Below are 24,663 nucleotides of genomic sequence, written 5' to 3' on the forward strand. Positions count from 1 at the left end.
CCAGGAAGGTCGAGACCACTCCCAGCCATGGGGGAGAAGAGGAAGCAAGAGGGTTCTCTCTTTAACCCTCACATCGGACTGCAGTGGGTGGGGTGGGTGGTCTCATCTCCTAGAGCAGAAAACACCTCTTGGTGGCCTAGACATCAATGTTTTCAGAGTTTCTGCTCTTTTCTTAACTGCAAACAGCTAGTAGAGCCCACCCTTTCTCTTAGGGCCAAGTGGCCTGCAGTGGAGACCTTCCTGACTTCACTGCCCTCTTGCAGCTGCAATCCCGGGCCAGCAGGAAGCCTGAGCTTGCCAAATTACGAGGGCCAGGGCAGGAGGAAGGAGGGAGTAGCCCATCTTTGTTCTCTTTTGCCCTTTCCTGGAGCCTTACTACTCCATGGGGGAGGGGGAGGCAAGTGGGTGGGCGGAGCCGGTCCTGTCCTGTAGGAGAGCTAAGAAAACACAAGAAAGGGAACCATCAAAGGACAAGACAAGACAAGCATATGTTAGTCATGGTTTGGCAAAGATACCTTCATTTGCAAAGCCCCTGGGGAGTTCATTCTTAAAGTGGGGCTTCATCCTGACTCTGTAACCTTGGGTAAGCCTGTTCAACCTTTTTTATACCTCAATTTCTTCATCTGTAAAATGGGTATGTCAACAGTTCCTGCTTTATTGACTTCAAATGATGTAGTGGCTTAGACGACCAACAAACTAAGCCAGTGTGAGGGCAGAGTACCACAGGCAGTAGAGTCACTTGGACTTGGGCTCAGGTACAGTCTGCAATTTTCTGGTTACAAACTTGGGGAAAATCATCCAAGCTTTTGCTGCTTTAGCTTCTTCATCCATGAAGATGTAGTAGCAATCTGTTGTTGCTGTTTAGTCGCCAAGTCGTAGCCGACTCTTTGCAACCCCATGGGTTGTGGCCCGCCATTCTCCTCTGTCCGTGGGATTTCCCAGGCAAGAATACTGGAGTAGGTCACCATGACCTTCTCCAGGGGATTCTTCCAACACAGCGATTGAACCCACATCTCCTGAATTGCAGTTGGAGTCTTTGCTGCTGAGCCGCCCAGGAAGCCCAAAGGTAGTAACAGCATCTGCCTTAAAGGGTTGTCTTCAAGGGTAAATGAAAAAGTACACATAAAGTAAATGGTAGAACAAGGACTCCAGAGTGCCCAGGTTTAACCATTGCACTATAATTCCCTCACAACCGTAATGCACATAAAACAACAACATATACTGTCAAGACTGGAAAGAAGTTCAACAAATTGTTAACAGTGCCTATTTCTGAACAGTGAGATCCTATTTTTTATTTCCTTCTTTATATTTTCCTAATAAATTTTATAATCAGAAAGAAGCTGTATATAATGTTCAGATGCTTTGAGATCATTTGTGATGGTCTCTATCATGTAATCTTCTCAGCAACTGCTTAAAGTAGGAATCATTATCCTCATTTTGTAGATCAGGAAACAAGGCTAGAGAGGTTAGAGAGCTGGCTTAACCTTCAGGTCTTACTGTTGTTAAGTGGCAGAGAGTCACAATCCATAGGCAGATGTGACTGTCTCCAAAGCATCCATAGGGATACTGGGCTATGGGGCTCAGAGTGTACTCCTTCACCCCATTTTGATCATAGTTGAGGTGGAAGGATTGAGCTTTGGTGAATAATATGCTCCCATGGTTCTCATGTAGCTGGTATACAACCATATTCCTGGTAGAGGACATGGCCTGGAAAAGTGGGGATTCTGGCATCCTTCTTTCACAGGATAAAACATCAGAAGTACTGTGGAGTCTCCCCAAGAAGAAATAAAGGTTTCCGCTATCAAAGTCTGCAATGCAGGAGACCTGGGTTCAATCGCTGATCGCCTGGGAAGATCCCTTGGAGAAGGAAATGGCAACCCACCCCAGTATTCTTGCTTGGAAAATCCCATGGACAGAGGAGCCTAGTGGGCTACAGTCCATGAGGTCGCAAAGAGTCAGACACAACTGAGTGACTTTCACTTCACTTCACTATCACAGTATCCAATAGAGGAACAACAACAACAGCAAAAGCATAACTATAACACATAAGATTGAGAGAGAAAAGTGGGCAGAAGCTAAATCATTATCTATCATAGCAGGAAGACAATAGATAGTGACCGTCCTGATAAATCTAGATATAACCATGTAAGCATGTAGATGGGGAGGTAACCACCAGGCCCAAAATTAACCCTGGAATGAGGGGTGGGAAGGAAATTTTTTGCTTTTCATCATAAGCCTTTTTGTCCTATTTGATTTTTTTTAAGCTCTGTGTTTCATATATATTTTTAAAAATACGATTTTTAACACAGGCTCTGAAACTAAAACAACAAAAACGACTTTGGGGTCATCTGTGTGGATTCACATCCCACTTCTTCCAGTTACGAATCATGGCAGGTTAACCCCTCTAAGCTGCAATTCTATCTTCCCAAAGATAAGGATAAAAACCAAACTCACCCCACAGGGCTGCTTTGGGGACAAAATGAGGTAACGCATGTAAAACATATGGGCGAGCATTGGCCGAAATTCAGCATCTGCAATTATTAACCACTGTTGTCATTATCAATAATAAACCAAGCATGCAAGTAATACCAAGGGCTTTGCACAGAGTAGGCACTTAATGGATATAAGTAATTGTTTAAAACCTCCACCAGAGCCTATAATTTTCCCCAACTCGGGACGCATGAGCCCCAGCGGTCCGAGTGAACACTTAAATATTGATGTGGTTAGTCATTTATTCATCTCTGCTCTCCGCCGCAGTGTTCGCTGAGGGCGAGCTCCTTGGACTCCCTCGCCGGGTTCTGGCTGCATACTTGGTCCCTCCCGCTCGTAGAAGTGGGAGACAGCGGCAGCTCACCGCTTTCGGGTCGCTGATCCAGGACCATCACGCGGCGCAGCGTGAATCGCCTCTGGTTTCACGCGGGGAACTTCCCCGGCAGGGGCAGGCTGGAGGAGAGACCAAGGGGGCAGCCGGGGTCCGCATCGCTCCCACTTGCGGGCGCCAAGGGGATGGCCATCCAGGGGAGGGGCGGGGCGGGGCAGTTTTAGGACGAGGGTTTTCTGGAGCAGGGACGTCTTGAAGGAAGACTTGGGATTGGCCGGGAGGCGCGGAGCGGGCATTTCAGACCCGGCCGCGAGTGCGGCGCGGCCCCCCGGCGAGGCAGTGTTCCCCGGGCGCCCCCAGTTGGGGGCGGTACAGACGCGGGAGCCCCGCCCCCTCCTCTGCGGAGGCCGCGCGCCCCGCCCACCGCCCGCGCGGCACCCGGCTGACCTCTAGCTCCCGGTTAGTCTGCGGCGGCCGCGGCGAGGGCGTGGCGGCCACCGTCCCCTGGCTCTGCCGCACCGTCGCGCGGGTCCGGGTCCCGGTCGCTAGTCGCGGGTCGCCGGCCGCGGGGCGGGGCGGGAGGCGGGGCGCTGACGTCGCGGCGCGGCCGGCGGCCGGGGAGGCGGGGAGGCGGCGGCCGGCTCGGCACAGCCCGGCCCGGCCCGGCCCAACCCGCGGCTGCGGCGGCGCTCCGAGCCGGCTCCTGACCACCCTCCGCCGCTGTCCAGTTTCTTACTTGGTCTAAGTGTCTGCGGTCCTGGTTCGGCCAGGCCTCCCTCGCCCGCCGCCGCTTCCCCCGCCATGGCCCTGGTGCGGGGTACCGAGCCGGCGGCGGGGCCCTCCCGCTGGCTACCCACGCACGTCCAGGTGACGGTGCTGCGGGCCCGCGGGCTGCGGGGCAAGAGCTCGGGCGCGGGCAGCACCAGCGACGCGTACACGGTGATCCAGGTGGGCCGCGAGAAGTACAGCACGTCGGTGGTGGAGAAGACGCCGGGATGTCCCGAGTGGCGCGAGGAGTGCTCCTTCGAGCTGCCGCCCGGAGCCCTGGACGGCCTGCTACGGGCGCAGGAGGCCGATGCGGGCCCGGCGCCCTGGGCCGCGGGCTCAGCCGCCGCCTGCCAGCTGGTGCTCACCACTATGCACCGTTCGCTCATCGGCGTCGACAAATTCCTGGGCCAGGCCACGGTGGCGCTGGATGAGGTCTTCGGCGCAGGCCGCGCCCAGCACACTCAGTGAGTGCGGGGTGCGGGGGAGCGGAAACGGTTAAAGGCCTCGCGGGGCGGGGCTGGGGGACGCAGGACCCCACACCTTGGCCGGGGCGGTGCGCTGTTTTGCCTGGCGCTCAAGGGCGTAAACCGACAAGTTGGTTCTTCACATATAGGGTCTCCTTTCGGCCCCCAACCAAGTGTGCTCTGGGCTGTGTTTGGCTGCTGGCAGATCCTTGGGAGGCCTGGGGGGTTGAGAATGGTGGTCTACTGTTAGGAGTAGATTGTCAAGTAAAGTTAGGAGTAGGATCCAGAGACTCTTGGGATGTGGGAACCTCAAGAAGGAAAATCTGGGGGCCATTCCTAGGGCCACTGGGCCTGCCCCACTTTCTTCGAAGGGGAGGGTAACTGCCTGCGGACGCCTGTTCCACGCCAGGCCCGCAGGGAACTGGAGAGGCACTGCCTCGCCCTGTGAGAGGAGGAAGGTTCAGGGTTGGCCTCGAGGAGGGCAGCGATTGAACGGAGGCACCACACCAGATCTAGAGACTGCAGAGGGCATCTGCTGCTTCCTGGCACTCGGATGCCCTCTGCTGCTTAGAGACGCCCCCAAGTCTACTCTTCACTGTCCCTGATCGGAGAACAGGAGGACCTCTAAGGAAAGGCGTTAGTTAGGTTTCAGGTGTCCTGCCTGAGGTGGAGGCAGCATGTGCTTAAGGCACAGCAGGAGATGGTCTCCCAGTCGCTTATACCTAGAAAGGCCAATGAGTTATTATTTTTTTCTTTAATCATTTATTTTGGCAGCTTTTAACTTTCCCTGTGTTAAGATCAAGGCTTCTGACTTGGAGCCTCATTTCCTGTTTTGGGCTTGGGCAGGATCTGGAAGCCTGTCTCCAGGGCTGACAACCAGCCGTGGGTCTCTCAGATGGTTAACTGGGGTGATGGCCAGCCATAGGTCTCATGGCCCCTGGATGGGGAGGGTCAGGGGTTGGGGGTCAGGGGCCCCATGACTCCTGGTTAAGGAGGGTAAGGGGTTGGGACAGGTGCTGGAAAGGTTTGCCCAAGTGAAATGGCATCCAACTGAGGCAATCTAGGAAGGCTTGCTGGGGAAGGACGAGCCCGGTACAGACCCAGATGAAAGCATGATTTGGATAGAAAAGATCTGACCTTGAACGCTTTAAAAACGTGGGCACAGAAGGCCTTCACGGCTTGTTGTGGCTTTGGTGGGAAGCCGGTTAGCACAGGGCAGGTTTGGGGAGGGCTGTGACCTAGCTCCGTCTCTCCCCCCCTGGCCCCCTCGCCTCTCCTCCTGACTTGCTGTTTGGTTGCTGGCTGTGGGATCATGTGGTGTAGTTTGGCCCTCGTTTTGTTTTTTCCTCCCCTTTTCTGTCCTCTCCCCGCTGCCTGGCTCGGGGAGCCCAAGGGGGTGGGGTGGGGCAGAAAGCTCATCTCTGGCTCTCTTAGCCCTTTCTTTTCCTGGAGAGGCTCCTGCCCCCAAATTCATTCCACTCCTTCTTTCCTGGTCCTTCGATCTCCACCTCTCAGCTAATCTGACCAGACTGGTAGATAACACATCCCGGGCTGGTGGGGGCTTGTGGGGGTGAGTACTAGAGGGGAGGCTGAGCGCAGACACAAAGTCTCCGGGCTTGTGGGGAGGGGCTTCTGTGAGGTCAGTGACTTGGGGGGAGGGGTTTGGGGAGGGGCTTTGACTTTTTTCAGTTCCTGCTCTTGCTTGCTTCTTGGCCTCTGGGTCTTCCTTAACTGAGCCGTCCGTGTCTTTCGGCCCACGTGCACCTGTTTGCAGCCAAGGACAGTCCCTCCTGGAGAACTGGCCGCACCGCCCCTTGATCTCAGTGGGAGCTTTAATTTACTTTAGAGAAGTCATCTTTTCCACAGGATCTTTCCACACCCACCTGGCTGCCTTTCCTGTGATGCATTGACCTGGGTTATTTATAGAACTTGGAGGGGGCAGGAGGAGGGGGACTTATGGGCAGCAGAAACGCCTGTGAAATCAGCCCGATCTTTCAGTCTATGGGACCAAGGAGCATGCCCATTGACAGGGTGAGGGCTGCTGCCCCCACTCTCGTTTGCACCTTCCGCCTCTGGCTCTGATGGCCACTCTTCATGGCCTTTCCTGGAGCACCTTGGCATGAACTGCTAAGACAGTGAGTCTGCACATTTTCCAGTGGGGAGAGGACTGGGGTGTGCCCTCCTCAGCTCTGGATAATGGTGGCAAAGAACTCCAGGAACCAGCTGTGGTGCTCTTAAGGAGAGCAGATGGCCCTGTGTTGCCCAGACAGCACTTGACTGGGGAAAAGCAGTCTCAAGCTTAAGAGGAGGGGCCTGTGGAGTTGCAGATTCCCTTCCCAAACTTGCCACTTTGTGGCCAGTCAAGTAAACTCTTGGTGCCTCAGTATTTTCATCTGTAAAATGGGCTAATTCATACCTTGACAGGGTTTATGTAAGAGGTGAAATGAGCACCTAGTTCCTGGACATGTTTGGTGGTCAGTGAATGGCAGTGATGGTGGAGGGAGGTTTTGGTAGCCTGGTAGCTATGATCTGGGAGATGTCCCCTGTCTTAGAGGAGCCTCTCATGTGACAGGAGGAAATAATACAGGATTTAGCACCTGGGAAAGCCTCAGGACTGTGGTGGCAGGGTACTCACAGAAGTATGAGAGCTACTGATGAAATGACCTGGCCCTTCACAGCCCTCAACCATTCTCTTTGCTGCTGGAGTTTTGAGAATTGGGCTAGTCTTGGGAGCCCTTTGCAGTTCTAGAGCCACGCTCAGATCAACTTTAGATCTCTGCAGCCGTCTCTCCTGGCAGGGCAGCAGCATACTGTTAAGAACGTGAAAACTGGGATTTCCCAGTTCTATCACTTATTAGCAGGCAAGTTACTTAACCTGTTTCTTCAGTTCTGAAAAGGTCACATGTGATAACAGTCATAAAATTGTACAAGTTAAATACAGTGGTGTCTCTAAAAGTCTTATTATTGTCCTAGAGACATAGCAAGCTTTCAAGATATTTGTGTTGGGTTACTCCCAGGGCCCTCCTTATGTGATGGTAATGATGATGAGGGCAAGGGTGCTAGACACCTCAACAGTCCCCGAAGCTATTTGTCCCCAAAGCTATATTGTCAGTGGGATTCTGTTTGAGGTGAGGGGTTTCACTGGAGGCTTCAATCGATTGAAAAGAATATTGTCAAAACAACATTTGTTGTAATACACAAGGAAACTAACTATAACCCTTTCCCTTCAGTAAAACCATTCATGGATCACCGTGGGTCTGAAAACCCCAAGAGATGCATCTTTCTTTGACCACTCCGAGCTGCTTGCAGGATCTTAGTTCTCCAACGAGGGATCAAACCCAGGCCCCTGTGAAAAGCACCAAGTCCTAACCACTGGACTTCCAGGAAATTCCTTCTTTAGCTTCTTTAGATGTGTCCTTTCTGGTTTTTACCTCCATGCCATCCATAGTACCTCGAGTGGGTACTTGTGTGTAGAAAAAATGGTCCCTTCCTTAAAAGAACCCCCTTCCTGGGCCTGTTGGATAGAGGGTTATGGTCTGGCTCCTTGGAAAGGCCATGTTTGTGGCCTCGATTTGGGTTAAAATGTGACCATGGACAGGCTGCAGCTGTGGCCCTCTAAGTGGCTCGATCAGCCCTGGTCAGACCTGTGTCATTGATTTTATGAGGGCCTCAGGGGGGCCTGTGGCTGCGGAGGACTTAGGTTGGAGACCTGAGCCTTCTGCCTGGCTGGCGGTGGTGGCCTGAGACCTCCTCGAGGAGGGTGGATTTTTAGGCACTGGGAGAGGCACGTGAAGCCAGTGTAGCCTGCTGGTCTAAGATGGCACGGTCTCTGAGGGCTGCCATTTGTCCCTTAGCCTCCAGATGGACTGCGTGTTCCTCTTGTAGACAGATGCTGCGTGACCCACAGCCTCATCCCCGCTGGTTTCCAGCTGTGACTGCTCCTCAGGAAGCAGCTGAGGCCTCGAGGGTCCTTGGCTCTGGCTCCTGCTCCAGCCTCAGACCTGGCCCCTGGGGAAGTCTGCTTGGCTGCTGGGAAGGGTGTGGCTGTTCTTAAAAGCAGTAGTTAGGACGCAGGGAGGCTGCATTCCCTGAGTTATGGGGCAGTTTTTATTTGGGGTTGCTTGAGCAGCAGCATCTGGGGGTGTGGGGAGGGGTAGGAAATGACCCCCCCCCGTCAGACTGGCAAGCGCAGCAGCTTCCCCTTCCCTCTGCAGCTGGCCCTGTTCTCCCCTCCCTGCTGGCAGCCGGGGACAGATGCAGCTCAGCAGAGCTCCGTGTGGGTGACCTTGAGGGCTGTCCCTTTCTCCTGATGGAGCTGCCTGCTCTTTTTATTGCTGCCACCCCGGCGCTGTGACACGCTCGTCAGCAACAGCGACGCTAAAAGGCTTGTCTGGCCTCGCCCAGGTGTTTCCCCTGCCGTTCCCACCCTGCGCAGGGACAGAAGATTAACACAGTGACAGGAGCTCTGCGTGTTCTCTGGGCTCTGTACCTTATGTTTTTTCCTGCGCAGGGCTGTCCTCTGCAAACTGATGTGGTCGTGAAGAAGCCTTGCCCTTCCTCATGGCCAAGTAACAGGGATAAGTCCAGTCCATGGAGTGGCTCCTTTCTGCACCTGGCAGTTCAAGGAGGAGTCTGATGGCTTTGTTCTGAGCTGGCCTGTGGGGCTGGGCCCAGGTCTCCGCAGTGAGCATAATAAGCTAGTTAACTCCCAGGAGATGGTGCTGGTGGTGGGGGGCAAGGCGGGAGTGTTGTCAGGGGCCACCTTGACCTTCAGTTGACCCCAGGGGTGGGAAACGGAAGCACTGACCTTGATCGTGGAATTCTAATGTCAGAGCTGTCTGAGTGCTTAATGTGTGGAAATGGAGGCTGGGAGGGCAAGTGGCAGGCTCTCAGCTATGTAGCAATTAGGAAGGGTGGGGCTGTGTGGTTTCTCCTAGGCCCTGGCAGCCAGAGGGCTGAAGGATTTGGGGTAAAGAAGAGATGGCCCTTGGGGCCCTGAGTGCATCCCAAGGTTTCTGTGGAAGTGCCAGAGGGGCTTTAGGGAGATGAGGACTTGTCCACTGGGATGGGGAAGGGGGCCTTGGGACTTCTCTGAGACGCTGAGGAACAGTCTAATCCCCAGGCCTTTCTGCCTGGGCAGAGGCCGGGGGAGGCTGCTGGTTGGGTGGGGTTTTCTGAAAGGAGGGGAGGACATGGACACCCCAGCCTGCATGTTCAGAGGGTGCAGTCTTATTAGGAGGACAGACCCCCCACATTTGGAGGAAGGGCCGTAGCTGGGTGCTGTATTTTGGGGCCTAGCCAGGAAACACTGGAGATTTCAGAGCAGACAGAAGCCCTAGGCTCAGCTATGGTCAGAGGCGGCCTCCTGGAGGAGGAGGTACCCCCAGACCTGTCAGTCTGGCCATCAGGGATCCCCTTTGCCACTCAACTTGCTCTGAGTTCCCATACAGACCACATGTAGCACTCGTTTTTGGAGAGTTTTCATTGCCTCATTCGTCTAGTGTATCACTGATTATGTCCTTTTTAGGTACGCTGTCCTGAGGATTTGTCTTCCATCAGCTTATAACAACCTCTTGAGGTGTAGGTACTGTTACTGTGTTTAACAAGTGAGGAAACTGAGACACGGGGTGAAGTGACTTTTCTAAAGGTGTACATACACGGCTGTCAGGCTTGCACCCAGTCTGGCTCCAGATTCTGTGCTCTTCAGCACCATGCCGCACCATCCGTCTGAGTCTTCCCCCATGTCTCCCAGCATTCAGCTTTGCATGGAACCTGGTGTTCAGCAGCTGCCCTCCTTAGGGTTCACCTCTTCTCCCCAAAGCCCATCTCTGTGGTCAGGCTTGGAGGCTCTGTAAGCATGACCGGCTTCTCCTGTGTGAGGCCTTGACTGGCTGCGATAAGTGCATTTAATCTCAGCTCCGTGTCTGGTCATATCTTTCTCAGGAGATGGGGGTGTTGCCTGGTCGTTTGGGGAAGGGTATCACTGCCACTAGACTATCTCATAGGGAGGGGCTGGAAAGCTCTGCCTTGGCCTTGGACACCCCCAGCCCCCATCCCAGGGAGATTTGCTCCCTTTGGCTTGTGCAGTATAGCTGGACTTGGGATATCATCACCAGATACGAGACTTCCTGACCTTTCCCAAAAAATCACATGCTTGTTTTACTGTGACGGAACACTCCAAGCCATCTAGTTCCTCCTCCTATAGTCATGCAGTGGTGTGCTTTTTCCTTTCTTTCTTTTGTTCAACATCTAGTAAGTACTGGGCAACCACTGTGCCAAGGTTAGGGCTTTGGAGGAAACATGAGAAAGGAAATTTATAGCCCTTTCCCTAGGAAGGCAAAAATATGTTTGAGGCAAGACTTAATACAGGACAGGTAATTAACTAAAAAGCAATATATAAAAAGTATGAGAGAGGGGGATTCCCTCGTGGTCCAGTGGTTAAACTCTGAGCTCCCAATGGAGGGAGCATGGGTTCTGTCCCTGGTTGGGGAACTAAGATCCCACATGCTGTGTGTCCAATAAATAAAATAAAACAATTAAAAAAAAAAGTATGAGAGAAAGGATCAAAAGAGGGACCGACTCACCAGGGTTGGTGTGGTCACGGTGGACTGCCTGTAGGAGGCGGAGCCTTAAATGACAGATGAGGTGTGTGCTGGGCAGTTGTGAGGGAGACTGTCCCTCTGGAAGGGAAGGGAAGTGTGACGGGATGGGCCAGGAAAGGGAGTGGAGGGAAGCTGAGTTAGTTTAGCTATGTGCTTCTGTCAGCAAAACAGCCTGACTTTCTTCCACATTTATTTTTGAGTAGTTTACTGGTTTAAAAATTCTAAAGATACAGAGGTTACACAGTGAAAAATCTTCCTTGCCCTGACCTTGAGTCATCTAGCTCCTCTCTTTGGAGGCAACCAGCATTACCAGTTCTCATATACTTTTAAAAGCCAATGCATTATAGATTTCTTCTCCCCCTCCCATTGTGTTTGCACAAACACAGCTTTCTTCATGCACACACTTCTATACCTACTATCAGCCTGGCTTCCCCACAGAGGGATGTTATTGCTTGTGTCCACCTGTTGTGGCACTTCCCCAGGGGCTCAGCCTGCAATGCAGGAGACACAGGAGACGCTGGGTCTGGAGGATCCCCTGGAGGAGGAAATGGAAACCCAGCTCCAGTATTCTTGCCTGAAAAATTCCATGGACAGAGGAGCCTGATGAGCTACAGTCCATGGCGTTGCAAAGAGTCGGACATGATTGAAGGACTGAGCACTCACCACCTGTTGTGTCTGAACCGAGACCCTAGCAGGAGGATGGCCATACTCAATTTTATCCTCTGGGACTCAGGACTCTGGTTCAGGGTGAATATTGGGTTAGGAGCACCGGGGAGGGGAGTGTGGTTAAGTAGAATTTCTTCCTTACTCCCTGTCTCCCAGAGAGTCCCCTGGGAGGGTCATCTCACTGGTTCTCCTTTTGATGGGCAGGGTCATTGCTGTTTGGTCCTGGGCCACCTTGTTCCATAGGGCTGACGACAGCCCATAAAAGGTCCCGACAGACAGTAAATCTGAATCTTTATGTGTGGGTTGGCCTTCTTCTCAGAGTGCTTTCCCAGCATCACCTCATTTCCTTCTTCCCTGAGGGCAGGCAGGCTGACCCCCATTTTTACTGATGTTGAGACTGGGGTCTGAGAAGTGGGATGACCTATTCAAGGTCACACAACTCATTAGTGGCAGCCAGATTTCTGACCCCCAGGCCTGGTGCTTTTTCCGTACATCATGCATTCAGCTGTCTGTACTTCCTGTTGCTGTGTGGTTAGACTTGTCTCCAGATAGGCATGGGTCCCTGGCCTTTGCCTGAGGCGAGCTGACAGAGGCAGACCTTTGGAGCCTACAGCAATAAGAGGGGTGAGGACTGGTCGAGAAGTTTGTGCCCAGGCGGGAGGGAGGCTGAGCCTGGCTGGGCTGAGGTGAGCCCAAGCAGCCCATGCCCACGAGAGGCAGGGGTAACTAATGAAATGATGGTTCTGGGCCCTGAGGACTGTTGCCCAGAGCCCGAGTAGGCAATGAGAATCATCTGATGGCACTGTCCTCTCCTGCAGTTGAGTCTGGCTTTCAGTTTTTACCTCTGACACCAAATCAAAGGCAGGGTTAGGTTGTGAGCCTTGAGAGCCAGTAAGGGATTGGCTTCCTCCCTGCATGCTCTCTGCTGGTGTGTGAGGTCGGCCGGAGGAAGGTCTGGGGAGGAGGGGAAGCATCTAGATGGAGGAGCCTCTGGGGAAAACTTTTCCAGCTAACTCTTCAAACTCTGAGTAATACAGTTTTAGTTGGTGTTTCTCCCTGTCTTCACTGGCTTATTTATCATCCTTTTTTTACAGAGGTGAAGTGAGTGGTTGAAAGCCACTTTATAAGTCAGATTTAGGACTAGAACCTGGGTCTCCTGTCTTACAGCTCACTGAGGTTTTTCCACTGTGCCTTTAAAATGATTTTTTTAAACTTTTTTTTAAAATAAATATTTTATTTTTTAGAAAATGTATTTATTTTTTGGCTATACTGGCTTTTCTCGCTGGTCGTGGCACGCAGGTTCCAGAGCAGGTGGGCTCTGAGTTACGGTGCATCGGCTTAGTTGCCCCGTGGCCTGTGGGATCTTAGTTCCATGACCAGGGATCAAAGCTGCATCTCCTACATTGGAAGGCAGATTCTTTATCCCTGGACCACCAGGGAAGTTCCTAAAATAATTATTTTTCCCGGCCTATTTCTGGGACTGAAGCCAAGCCCTGCCAATGCCATCTCACCTATCCAGCATGTGTTAGAGCCGGCCCAGCCCTGGGTTGTGGGGTAAAAGGTGAGTCATGTTCCATGCTGTCCTTACGCAGTGTCAGCACAGGTGGAGTGGCTCTGCTGCGGGGCACGAAGATGAGGACCTGGAAAGGCACTCTGGGCCCCTCCTTACCTTCCCCATTGCTCCTGTCCTAGTTTAAGCAGTTTTTTTTTTTTTTTTTTTTTTTTTTTAACGTCTCCTGCAGACTTAGCATAGCTGCTACAGCTTTTTTCTAAGCCAGAATGCCAGTGGATTAATTTATGATGGGAAATAACTGCCTAGCCACAGGGAACTGCCTGGGTCAGCTGGCTGTGGGCCCTGGCCTGGCTTGGCCGGCTCTGTGGCCGGCTCTGCGGCCTCACCTCTGTCCTGCCCCGGACTCTTCCTAGAGCATAGCGGCCATAGGTCTTATCCTTGCTTCCTACCCTGTATAGCTCTTCCAGGCCCAGAGGAAAGCTACAGCTCTTTAGCATGATGTTTGGGGCAGTCTCCTCTACCTGCTCCAAAGCACCTTTCTGTCCATCTTCACTTCTCCAGCCCTGAGCATCTGTATATTCCGTCCTCCCACCTGGAGTGTCTCTGCACCTGCCACCTTGCCTCCTGACCCATCATTCAAGGCCCAGTATGAGTGTTAGCATCTGTCAGTGAAGATAATCAAACAGCCTATTATAAAGATAGGAAAGAATTTCGTTTGAGCCAAACTGAGGATTGGCCTGGACACCCACTTCCCAGATTACTCTTGAGAAACTGCTCTGGAGAAGTATGGTTTCCAGCACAGGTTTGTATATCTTGTCAGAACAAAGAACATGAAACAAGTCAGGGGTACATGTCAAGAGGACCCCCACCCACAAACATGCACACAGCAAGTCAGCATGGCCTTGCACCTGGGAAGGGAATCTTATTGTTAAAGGAAGACCAGATTGGGTCCTCTGGAGAAGGGAGTGGCTACCCTCGCCAGTATTCTGGCCTGGAGAATTCCATGGACAGGATAGTCCATGGGGTCACAAAGAGTTGGACAGGACTGAGCGACTTTCACTTATGAGAACTTATGAGCATTGGTGTCCCAAGAAGAGAAGTATTTAATCTTTATTTTTAACATGGACATGCTTTACTTTTTGTTAGTGTCTAATAATTAGAGCAGATGTCCAATGTGTGTGTGTAACCTCATGACAAATAGATGGGAAAAAAGTGGAAACAGTGACAGATTTTAATTTTTTGGGCTCTGAAATCACTGCAAGTGGTGATTGCAGCAACACAATTAACAGATGCTTGCTCCTTGGAAGAAAAGCTATGACAAACCTAGACCAGCATATTAAAAAGCAGAGACAATCACTTTGCTGACAAAGGTCCATGTAGTCAAAGCTATGGTTTTTCTACTAGTCATGTACAGATGGGAGTTAGACCATAGAGAAGGCTGAGTGTCGAAGACCTGATGCTTTCAAATTGTAGTGTTGGAGAAGACTCTTGAGAATCCCTTGGACTGCAAGGAGATCAAACCAGTCAATCCTAAAGAAAATCAATCCTGAATATTCATTGGAACGACTGATGCTGGAGCTGAAGCTCTCATACTTTTGCCACTTGATGTGAAGACACCCATTAGAAAGGACCCCGATACTGGGAAAGATTGAGGGCAAGAGGAGAAGTGGGCATCAGAGGCTGAGATGGTTGGATGGCATCATGGACTCAATGGACATGAATTTGAGCAAACTCTAGGAGATAGTGAAGGACAGGGAAGCCTGGCATGCTGCAGCTCATGGGGTCACAAAGAGTCAGAGACGACTTAGCAGCTGAACAACAACAACAATGTATGTTTGATAGGCCACAGACAGGCTATTTTAGTTAGCATAACATTCAAGTTTTCTCAGATATAAGCCAGAATGACTTCCTGTATCTCAATAAGTGAAAATTCTCTTATCGTGTCCTTTACCACTTCTCCTGAAATATTCTTCCGTTTAGCCTATCTGTGCATTTTATTTGTACATTTTTGTGGTGTTAATCACTTTATTTATGTGGCTGTCTTGTTTCTCCACTATGATGTAAGCTTCTCAAGGACACTCCCTTTTTTTTTTTTTTTAATTTTGGCAAATACTTAGGAAATATCCTGAGCCTGGCTGAGGGCTCCTCTGGTTAGATGGGATTTCATGGGCAAGTTCCCTATGCCTCTGAGACTTTGTGCGTGTCAGGTTGGGCTGTCAGGATCTCATGTGCCATGCCCTGTGCTGAGGCTATGGAGATGTGTAGACAGCACAAGGCTCAGGTACTCGACCAGGAGCAGGGCTCAGTCACAGGACAGGGAGAAGAGAACCTGTGTCCTGGCCCAAGGCTACCCTGACCTCCACAGGGACCTAATAGAAAGGCCCTGTTAGTCTCAAGTGGGACCGAAGGAGAATATAGCTGAGTCAGTTCGTGTTTCCAACCATCTCCAACAGATGCTGGTGCTTTTCAAAAAACGTAACCATGATGCTTGTTCACACAAAATCAACAGTTCCTTAATCATCCAATCAGTATCCCGTCCATATTCAAATTGCCCTGATATCAGGACCCCCTGTTTATGAGTGGTTTGTTGAATCAGGATCCAAACAGGGCTCCCTCCCAGATGGGGCCTGGTTGTTAGGTCTCCCAGGGTAACAGTTCCCTCCTCCCTTACCTGAGGGAGGAGCCGAGTCACTTGTCCTTGAGAACATCCACATTGTGGCTGATGGCTTCCCCTTTGATGTCCTTCACCCTAATTCTGCAGCCCCTGAGGGCTAGTTGCTGGGTCTGGGAGGCCTGCTTCCTAGACCCCGCCTCCTACAGGAGTCCCTCTGCCCGAGGAGGCTGACTGCTGCATGGCCTCAGCAGGCACACCGGCTCCATCTCCACTTCAGTGGGGCTGAGGTTAAGCAGTGGGTTCTGGACTGTTAGCCGACCCAGCTACCATGAAGTTCTCCATTCGCCCTTTCTCCTAATGGATTTTAGTATCCATTAATGATTGCTGCCTAGGACTCTAGTTCTTTTTTTTTTTTTTCCCTTTATTAGCAGGAATCTGGCATAAGGAAGAGTTTTAGTTTTCCCTGTGATTATTTGGTCATTCTACATAGGAACATCTGGAATGGCAATTCTTTGCCATTGTTTTTCAGTTTGTGGTTGACTTCCAAATTAAAAATCCGTAATAGTGTGATGACAGCAGTCACTTATATGATGGGGGTTTCTGCCAAAGAAAAATTGTAGGACTTTTGTGAGCCTGGAGAAAGGGAGACAGGGTGAATGGTCTCTGAAGGCTTCAGGCCTTTTCGGCTGTTGTTATTGAGTCACTCAGTTGGTCCGATTCTTCACGACCCCATGGACTGTAGACGTCCAGCCTCCTCTGTCCATGGAATTCTCCAGGCAAGAACACTGGAGTGGGTAGCCATTTCCTTCTCCAGGGCATCTTCCTGACTCAGGGATCAAACCCGGTTTTCCTGCATTGCAGGCAGATTATTCACTGTTTGAGGGAAGCCCTCAGGCCTTTTCAAAGCAAGCAATTTAATCAGTACAGCGTTGCTTGAAGTGGCTGATGGCTGCTGGCTTAGAATAGGAGTTTGGGGCAGATTGTTAGGCCTATCAGAATGTTATGGCCAGGTATCTTGGCGTCTTCTCCTAGAGTTTCCCCCAACATCTAATTTTTGAGTTGCAGTCTTCTCCTCTCTGGAGCTCTGTAGCCCCAACCTGTACTGACTCTCTGGGGAAGCTGGATGGGAGAGTAAGCCCTGGAAAGGACAACTGGATCAGTATATCTTTCCTTCACATTGGTGGTTCTTTTAGAAGATTCTTCAGCCAGGACACCGGGCAGCACAGCTGTCTTAGCGCCTCTCAGCTTCATTTGTCTTGGGGTGCAGTTCACTCCTATGGCCGTCAGCTTTGCAGGCCCCTCACCCCCAGCCTGGTGGTAGCTACTCCCTAGCCTGAGGTAGGCCTGTCTCTGAAGATGGTGGCTACGGCCAAAAAGAGAAGCTGCATATAAGTAGGCAGGTAAGGCTCAGCTGAGGACCAGCCTGGGAAAGCTGGAGATTGTGGTATTGGCGACACGAGGAGAACAAGCTCTGGGAGCAGCCTGCTCCCAAGGTAGCAGGTACACCTGCTGCTTTTGTTTGTCTGGAGTCACCTTCACTGCCTTGCTGGGTGTTTGAGGGTCAGACTGAGCACTGTGGCGAGACGCTCAGGAGCTGCAGAGCCTTTGGCCAGTTCCTCGCCCCTTACCAGCAAGGCCGTCTTATACCCAGTGGGACATGAGGTGCCTGTCCTCTCATTTGAGATCTCAGTGTGGGAGCCATGCATTGGGACAGGAAGGGGAAGATGTGCTCAGCATGTATTTTGCAGCAAGCCTTACAGAGGCAGCGCGTCCCGAGCAGCAAGAGTAGCATCGTCCAGCTCCTTCTCTGGGAACTACTCTCAGCATCTCCCCAGAGTCCGTCCTTTAGCTTTGAGGTGTATCTGTAAGTGTGTTTTATTTATTTTGTGCCTCTGCTAGCAAGATGTGTTCTAAGGTAATTGCTTTTTCACTGTATGCCATTTCAGCATAAGAAGTAGGAATATTCTACTTTCGGATAGCAGCAGAAACCTGTAACTTTAAAGTTCAAAGTAGCGATAGTAGTGATGAGTGTAGACAAGATTTGGCAACACCTGTAGCAACTGTCATATGGTATGAAAATACTTGGTTTCTCTTGGTGGCACATTCATAGGTACTGCTGCTCTATAAAAATCTGCAAAAATTCGTAATTGAAAAAAGTGCTAAATTTCAGTTAGAGATTAGGGGAAATAGAGATGTAATTCTCCTATCTAACACATACCCCTGCTTTAGAGAAATTCCTTGGTTGGGAAGGAACATGGGGGTTTCTGGGTCCGGGTGTGTGTGTGTTGTACTTGTGAAGGGAGGCAGTCTAGTGCAGTGATGAAGGTCAGCGGCTCTGGAGACTAGGAGCCTGAGTTCAAATCCTGGTTCCTCTATTTACTAAAAAGAAGCATGTGCCTTAACCCTGTGGACTTCTCTCTGTCCTAGTGCTTGCATCTGCAGAATATGTAAGGTACCACTTGTGTGGCACTTCCTGTGTGCCAGACCTTGTTCTGAGTGCTTCACGTGTAACCTGTTTAATTGTCAGCGTGGTCTTGTGAAGGGAGCCAACCTCCATTACCCCCATTTTATAGAGAAGTCCGAAAATGCATAGAGAGATAGGGGCACCCACTCTCAGTCACGCAGCTGGTTATGTGGTGAACTGGGGCTTAGACCAGGCAGCCAGGCTCCAGAGTCCAGGCTGGTAGCCGCTTTCAAGGTCTGCCTCCCACACCTGCGTCACAGGGCTGTTAAGGGTAGTATTTGGATCTAATTTGGTGTGTTGATTAAGGCACTGCTTAGCACAGTGCCTGCCCACAGAAGATGCTAAATGAGAGGTGTAGCTGTTGATGCTAAGATTATTGCCCTAGTGATGGGCTAGTGTGGGGTCAACACCTGACCTCCTTTCAGGACGTGGGCACTTACCAGAGCTGATGGGTGTATTCTCTCGGGGAAGTTAATGGAATTCTTAGCTCAGGGATTGGGGATGAGGGCTTCAGGGTTAAAGAAGGCATCCTTTTGGAACTGTCCATCCCCCTGAAGCCTGGCATGTGCCTCCCTCCTCAGGAGGCTCTTTCTGGGGACAGGGGGTACCCTCTTTGCCCTGGGAGCTTCTGGTCTCCTGATTAAGACTTGTGGGTTTGTGGTGATAGAAACATTACATAACTGTTCTGTTGTGAATAGGGACAAACAAGTTCCTAAGTTATTTCATAGATTAATCTGTTAGTTAATGGAAAAGATACTTGAATATCCACTATTTCAAACCTGGTGACACAGAGATGAGCAGGATAACGTTCTTGCCTGTAGAGCAGGGGAAGACAGACTGAACAGCAGTGTGTTATTCAGTCGCTAAATCATGCCCGCCTCTTTGCGACCCCATGAGCTGCAGCATGCCAGGCTTCCCTGTCCTTCACTATCTCCTGGAGTTTGCTCAAACTCATATCCACTGAATCCGTGGTATCATCCAACCATCCATCTCAAGCTCTGTCGCCCCCTTCTCTTGTCCTCAGTCTTTCTCGACATCAGGGTCTTTTCTAATGAGTCGGCTCTTCACATCTGATGGCCAAAGTATTGGAGCTTCAGCTTCAGCATCAGTCCTTGCAATGAATATCCAGGGTTGATTTCTTTTAAGGTTGACTGGTTTGATCTCCTTGCAGTCCAAGGGACTCTCAAGAATCTTCTCCAGAACCACAATTCAAAAGCATCAGTTCTTGGCGCTCAGCCTTCTTTATGGTCCAGCTCTCACATCCATACATGACTACTGGAAGAACCATAGCTTTGACTATATGGACCTTTGTCTGCAAAGTGGTATCTCTGCTTTTTAATATGTTGTCTAGGTTTTTCATAGCTTTTCTTCCATGGTGCAAGGATCTTTTATTTCATGGCTGCAGTCACCATCTGCAGTGATTTTGGAGTCCAAGAAAAGAAAAGCTGTTATTGTTTACATTTTTTCCTCATCAATTTACCATGAAGTGATGGGACCAGGTGCCATGATTTTAGTCTTTTGAATGTTGAGTCTTAAGCCAGCTTTTTCACTCTCCTCTTTCACCTTCATCAAGAGGCTCTTTAGTTCCTCTTCACTTTCTGCTATTAGAATGGTATCATCTGCATATCTGAGGTTACTGATATTTCTCCTGCCACTCTTGATTCCAGCTTGCACTTCATCCAGCCTGGCTTTTCACACAATGTACTCTGCACTTAAGTTAAATAAGCAGGGTGACAATATACAGCTTTGACGTATTCCTTGCCCAATTTTGATCCAGTCTGTTGTTCCATATCCGATTCTAATTGTTGCTTCTTGACCTGCATACAGATTTTTCAGGAGGCAGGGAAGGTGGTATGGTATTCCCATCTCTTGAATTTTCCAGTTTGTTGTGATCCACACAGTCAAAGGCTTTAGGATAGTCAGTGAAGCAGAAGTAGGTGTTTTTCTGGAATTCTCTTGCTTTTTCTATGATCTAACAGATATTAACAGCTTGATCTTTGGTTTCTGTGTCTTTTCTAAATCCAGCTTGTACATTTGGAAGTTCTTAGTTTACATACTGTTGAAGCCTAGCTTGAAGGATTTTGAGCATTACCTTGCTAGCATGTGAAATGAGCTCAATTGTGTGGTAGTTTGAGCATTCTTTGGCATTGCCCTTCTTTGAGATTGGAATGAAAACTGACCTTTTCCAGTCCTGTGACCATTGCTGAGTTTTCCATATTTGCTGGTAGCTCAGCTGGAATTCCATCACCTCCAGTAGCTTTGTTTGTAGTATTGCTTCCTAAGGCCCACTTGACTTCACACTCCCCTGTCTGGCTCCTAGTGAGTGACCACACCATTGTGGTTATCCAGGTCACTAAGGCCCTTTTTGAACAGTCCTTTTGTGTGTTCTTGCCACCTCTTCTTAATATCTTCTGCTTCTGTTAGGTCCATACCATTTATGTCCTTTATTGAGCCCATCTTTGCATGAAATGTTCCCTTGGTAGCTCATTTTCTTGAAGAGATCTCTAGTCTTTCCCATTCTGTTGTTTTGCTGTGTGGGATACACACACACACACACACACCCTATGTCAGGTGGTTAGTATGCTGAAGAAATAGAACAGAGTTAAGGAGCAGTTGTAGCTGGGGTACTCAGGGAAGACTGAGAAAGTTCAGACGAATGGGGACCTGTTGTGAGTGAGTAAGGGAAGATCTGGGCCTGTGTCTCAGGCAGAGGGAAAAGCCAGAGCAGTGGCCTGGAGGTGGGAACACAGTGAAGGCCAGTGTGGGATGAGATATGCAGAGGATCAGAGGAGCCAGGACCCAAAAGATGAGTCCTTTCTGCCATGCTGAGGAGCAGTGTGTGGTGCACTCCAAGTTCGCCTGCATGCTGCAGGAAGCATGGATGGCAGGGAGGCAGGTGAGCAGGGAACTGTGATATTCAGCAGGGGGGTGTGGTGGACTGTGCCGCAGGCTGCCAGTGGTGAGAGGGGTTGAAATCTGGGTGTAGCTGGTCGATAGAGTTCAAAATTTAGATGTGGGGTGTGAAGGGGAGAAAGAGACAAGGATGGTTCCTGGTTTGGGGTTTGAAATAAATGAGGAGTGGATGCTTAGGAAAGGGCACCATTATTTGGGTCATTAGCTGAACTCTGGGCTGATGGTGTTACTGAACTGAACTCAGGTCTGCTTGCCTGACACGCAGCAGAGCCAATCTACTGACACTGGGTTGTGGTGAGGTAAAGAATCGTCTTTATCTGCAGGGTGGCAAGTAAGGAGAACAGGCAGCTCACTCTCAAAAGGCCTGAACTCCCCATTGGCTTTCAGGCAAAGGTTTTTAAAGACTGTGTTAGGAGTTAGCTTGTGGACCTTCTTCTGGTTAGTCGGTGGTGAGGTCACAGGATGTTGTTGTTTGGGGAATCTCAGTCGTCAGCTTTCTGGTTCCAACCAGTCTGGGTCTACATGCTTGTTGTGGTCAATAAGTAGTCACCACCCTCTACCAGGTGGGGGAGGGCCTTAGCTTCTGCAGAGCACCTCAGAGATAGGCATCAGCCTTCTGGAGGCACCCCTCAAGTCCTGTGGCTGCACCCTTCTAATCATTAACTACTTGAGTCTGCTCTGTGGAACTCGGGGAAGGTCTCGGATACTGAGGCCGTTTTCTTCCCTGTAAGCAAGAAACAGGACACGGAGGGGCTTTTGTGTCCTGGAAGGCCCCACAGAGTCCTCCTTAGTTTTGGTTTCCCTTTTTCTTTGATACTCCTCAATCCTAGGGGGACAGGGGTGGGACAAGGAGAGGAATAAAGTTTTGGATCAAGAGATAAATCATAAAAGAGAACTTGAACATGAAGACGCCTAACTCCAAGTCCACATTCTTAACCTTCAGTGGGCAGTGTTGGTCATCAAGCTGAATGCAAACGTTGGGCCTCTGGACATCCTGAGAGGACAGAGCTGGAAAAGGTCGGCAGGGGAGCTCAGTTTTGGGGGGACTTGGTTTCAGTAAGAATTGGAGACAAGTTGGGTATGCCTGGCCCTGTGGCTGTCAAGGACCCCACTGCCCTTGGGGATCCTAAGGAGACAACCAGGCATTTACACGTGTGTGTTTGACATCTGTCCCGGGTCTGCTTTCCTGGAGTGGCGGCTTTTCCAGTATTGCTATCTGCTAGCTGTTGGCCCAGCTCTGTTTACTGAGAAATGGGTGGAGAGCTGGGTACAGTGGGCCTGGGAGCCCTGCTCGTAGGAACAGCTAGGCCAGAATCTGGGTAACAGGTGAGGCAGCTGCCACCCTCCTTCATCCCACCTTTGTCCTCTGCCCCCGCAGAGGGTGGGGAGGGGTCCAGCAGGGTGGGAGGCTGAGGGCTGAGTCCTGAGTCCATGCTCGGCCTGCTGAATTTTGTCAGGCGGAGGGAGTCTGAGGGGGAGGTGTGGTGACTGAGCAAGGGCCCTTGTAGAGGTTTTCTGTGGTTCTGCGTCTCCTGCTATCCCCTCCCCTCATCCCCGAAGTCTGAATGCTGATGGCTGCTAGAGGAGGCTGGGCTGCTCTCAGACATGGTTTTAATGGTCTGGGGACAGGACAAAACCCCGTGGTTCCCTTAGTGACCATTCAGGGCTCCATCCTCCTGGGACTGTGCCAACCCTTTGAAGGGGGTTATGGTCTCCATATCCCACCTCCGTGCCTCTTTGGGCCTCTGTGGTGGGCTCCAGACCTTTTCCAGCTTCTGTCCGCTCAGGATGTCCAGCTTAATGAGAAAAGCTGCTCTGGAAGGTTAAGAATGTGGACTGGGAGTTAGGCAGCTTCATGTTCAAGGACTGACTGTATCACTTACTAGCTGTTTGATCTTGGACAAGTCACACACCTTTCCTGGGACTTGGTTTCCTCATCCACAGAATAGGGATGATGGCTCTCGTCTCCTGGACTGTGTGGGCGGTAAAGGAGATGCAGAGTCTGGCACACCTGAGCACACAGTGAGTCTAGCTCTGCCGAGTCCTTAGCACCAGTCACCTGTCCTGCCTCTCAGGTATGGTCCACAGGCCAGCAGCACTGACATCCCTTGGCAGCTGGGAAGAGGTGGCGCCTCTCAGGTCCATTTGCACCCATCGCATCAGAATCTGTATTTTAACTAGACTCAGTGATCCTTTTGTGTTAATACTTGAGAAGCTCTGTTGTATGTCACTCCTGAAGAGCAGCGTCTGTAGCAGTGCACACCTCTTGAAAGTGAAGTGAAAGTGACAGTCGCTCAGTTGTGTCCGACTCTTTGCAACCCCATGGTCTGTAGCCCACCAGGCTCCTCTGTCCATGATATTCTCCAGGCAGGAATACTGCAGTAGGTAGTCATTTCTTTCTCCAGGGGCTTCCCGCTCCAGGGATCAAACCTGGGTCTCCTGCATTGCAGGTGCATTCTTCAGTGTCTGAGCCACCAGGGAAGTCCCATATCTCTTACATGCAAGGAATTTTCTCTTCCTACTTCTTTCCTGATGGAGCATGTCTTGGCTGCAATCTTACCCAGGACAAATCCCAGATAATGATCATTGTCAAAACCCATGTTTCCTGAGCACTTGCTGTCCAGGCTTTGGAAAGTTCAGGTGCTCGGATGGTGCAGGAGCTGAGGTGGGTGCCACGTAGGTGGAACAGTTAGGTTCCTGCAGTGAAGGATGTGCAGACCAGTGTTTTACCTGCCGCAGGGGCCGAGGAATCCAGGCTTTGAGAGCTGAGCGTGTGTCAGGGAAATTGTACTGGGTCAGAATCACTGTCCTTCCTCCTGAACTAGTGAATCCCATTTTAGAAGTCTCTTTGTGGAACAGAGGCCTTGTTCATTTTGGAACTCTTTATTTACAGAAAGCACTTAATGATGCCTGCCCCTCCCCCATGTCTGTATTCCTTCAGTAACTTGTCCCCAGTGAGGAGGAGGTGGGGGAGGGATGAGCATGTCTAGGGTCAGTTCTCACAGAAGAAGCAGGTTGATTGGACTTTGGAAGGGAAGCCTTGGCTGGGCAGGGGAGAGACATGGGTTTCTTCTGGGTATCAGTTGAGTGTTCCTTTTTAAAAAAATTATTTATGTATTTATTTGGTTGCACTGGGTCTTAGTTGCAGTGCTTGGGGTCTTTAGTTGTGGTGTGTAGATCTGGTGTCCTGACCACGGGGATCGACCCTGGGCCCCCTGTGTTGGGAGTAGTAGTCTTAGCCAGTGGACCACCAGGGAAGTCCCTCAGTTGAGTGTCATTGATGAGGCACCCAGGTGGAGGGAGAGTTGGTCTCTGATCTGTGAAACATGTAGAATAGGCAGGGGACCAGCCTGCTGCGTTTCTCACACTGGGTCTGGTGAATTCAGTCACCCAAGGATGGACTCCCCTCCCCCTTAAATCATAGATTTTCTAGGCCTGTCGCTGCCTGCTGCTCCTTAGTTGCTCAGTCGTGTCCGACTCCTTGTGGCCCCATGAACTGTAGCCTGCCAGGCTCCTCTGTCCATTGGGTTTTTCAGGCACGAATACTGAAGTGGGCTGCCATTCCCAGGGTTATCTTCCTGACCCAGGGATTGAACTCATATCTCCTACATTGCAGGGAGATTCATTACCCACTGAGCCAATGGGAAATATTTTCTAGGCCTGGTCCTATGAATTTAGTAGGTTTTAGGTTGTATCTTGGTATGAGTAGGTATAGAGAAAGCCCACACTGATATGTGCAGGTTGGGTACTGCAGCAGCAGAGCTCTGAAGATAAAATCTGTCTTGTGAGCCAACATCTCGATACGTACTCGGGCCGTGGTCAAATCCTGATTGGTTTT

The 24,663-nt window shown here is 50.7% G+C and overlaps 1 protein-coding gene and 1 long non-coding RNA gene across 5 annotated transcripts in view; one reads left to right on the plus strand and one right to left on the minus strand.

Moving 5' to 3' along the window:
• Nucleotides 1-2,513: 2,513 nt before the first annotated feature.
• Nucleotides 2,514-3,371, minus strand: LOC110131017 (uncharacterized). Its single transcript, XR_002312041.2, has 2 exons — nucleotides 3,269-3,371; nucleotides 2,514-2,943 (listed from the first exon to the last, which is right to left on the minus strand). It is a non-coding gene; the product is annotated as an uncharacterized lncRNA (long non-coding RNA).
• Nucleotides 3,276-24,663, plus strand: part of RAB11FIP5 (RAB11 family interacting protein 5) — a 42,862-nt gene continuing 21,474 nt past the window's right edge. For 2 of the 4 annotated variants that reach the window (XM_020883336.2, XM_020883337.2), the window contains exon 1: nucleotides 3,276-4,053. In XM_020883336.2, coding sequence (XP_020738995.2) covers nucleotides 3,623-4,053 — 431 coding nt within the window. In that variant the 5' untranslated portion in view covers nucleotides 3,276-3,622. The remainder of the gene's footprint in view (nucleotides 4,054-24,663) is intronic. The other 2 variants (XM_020883341.2, XM_020883343.2) reach the window with 2 other exon arrangements.

Source organism: Odocoileus virginianus, chromosome 2, assembly GCF_023699985.2.
Source record: "Odocoileus virginianus isolate 20LAN1187 ecotype Illinois chromosome 2, Ovbor_1.2, whole genome shotgun sequence".
Classification (NCBI taxonomy): domain Eukaryota; kingdom Metazoa; phylum Chordata; class Mammalia; order Artiodactyla; family Cervidae; genus Odocoileus; species Odocoileus virginianus.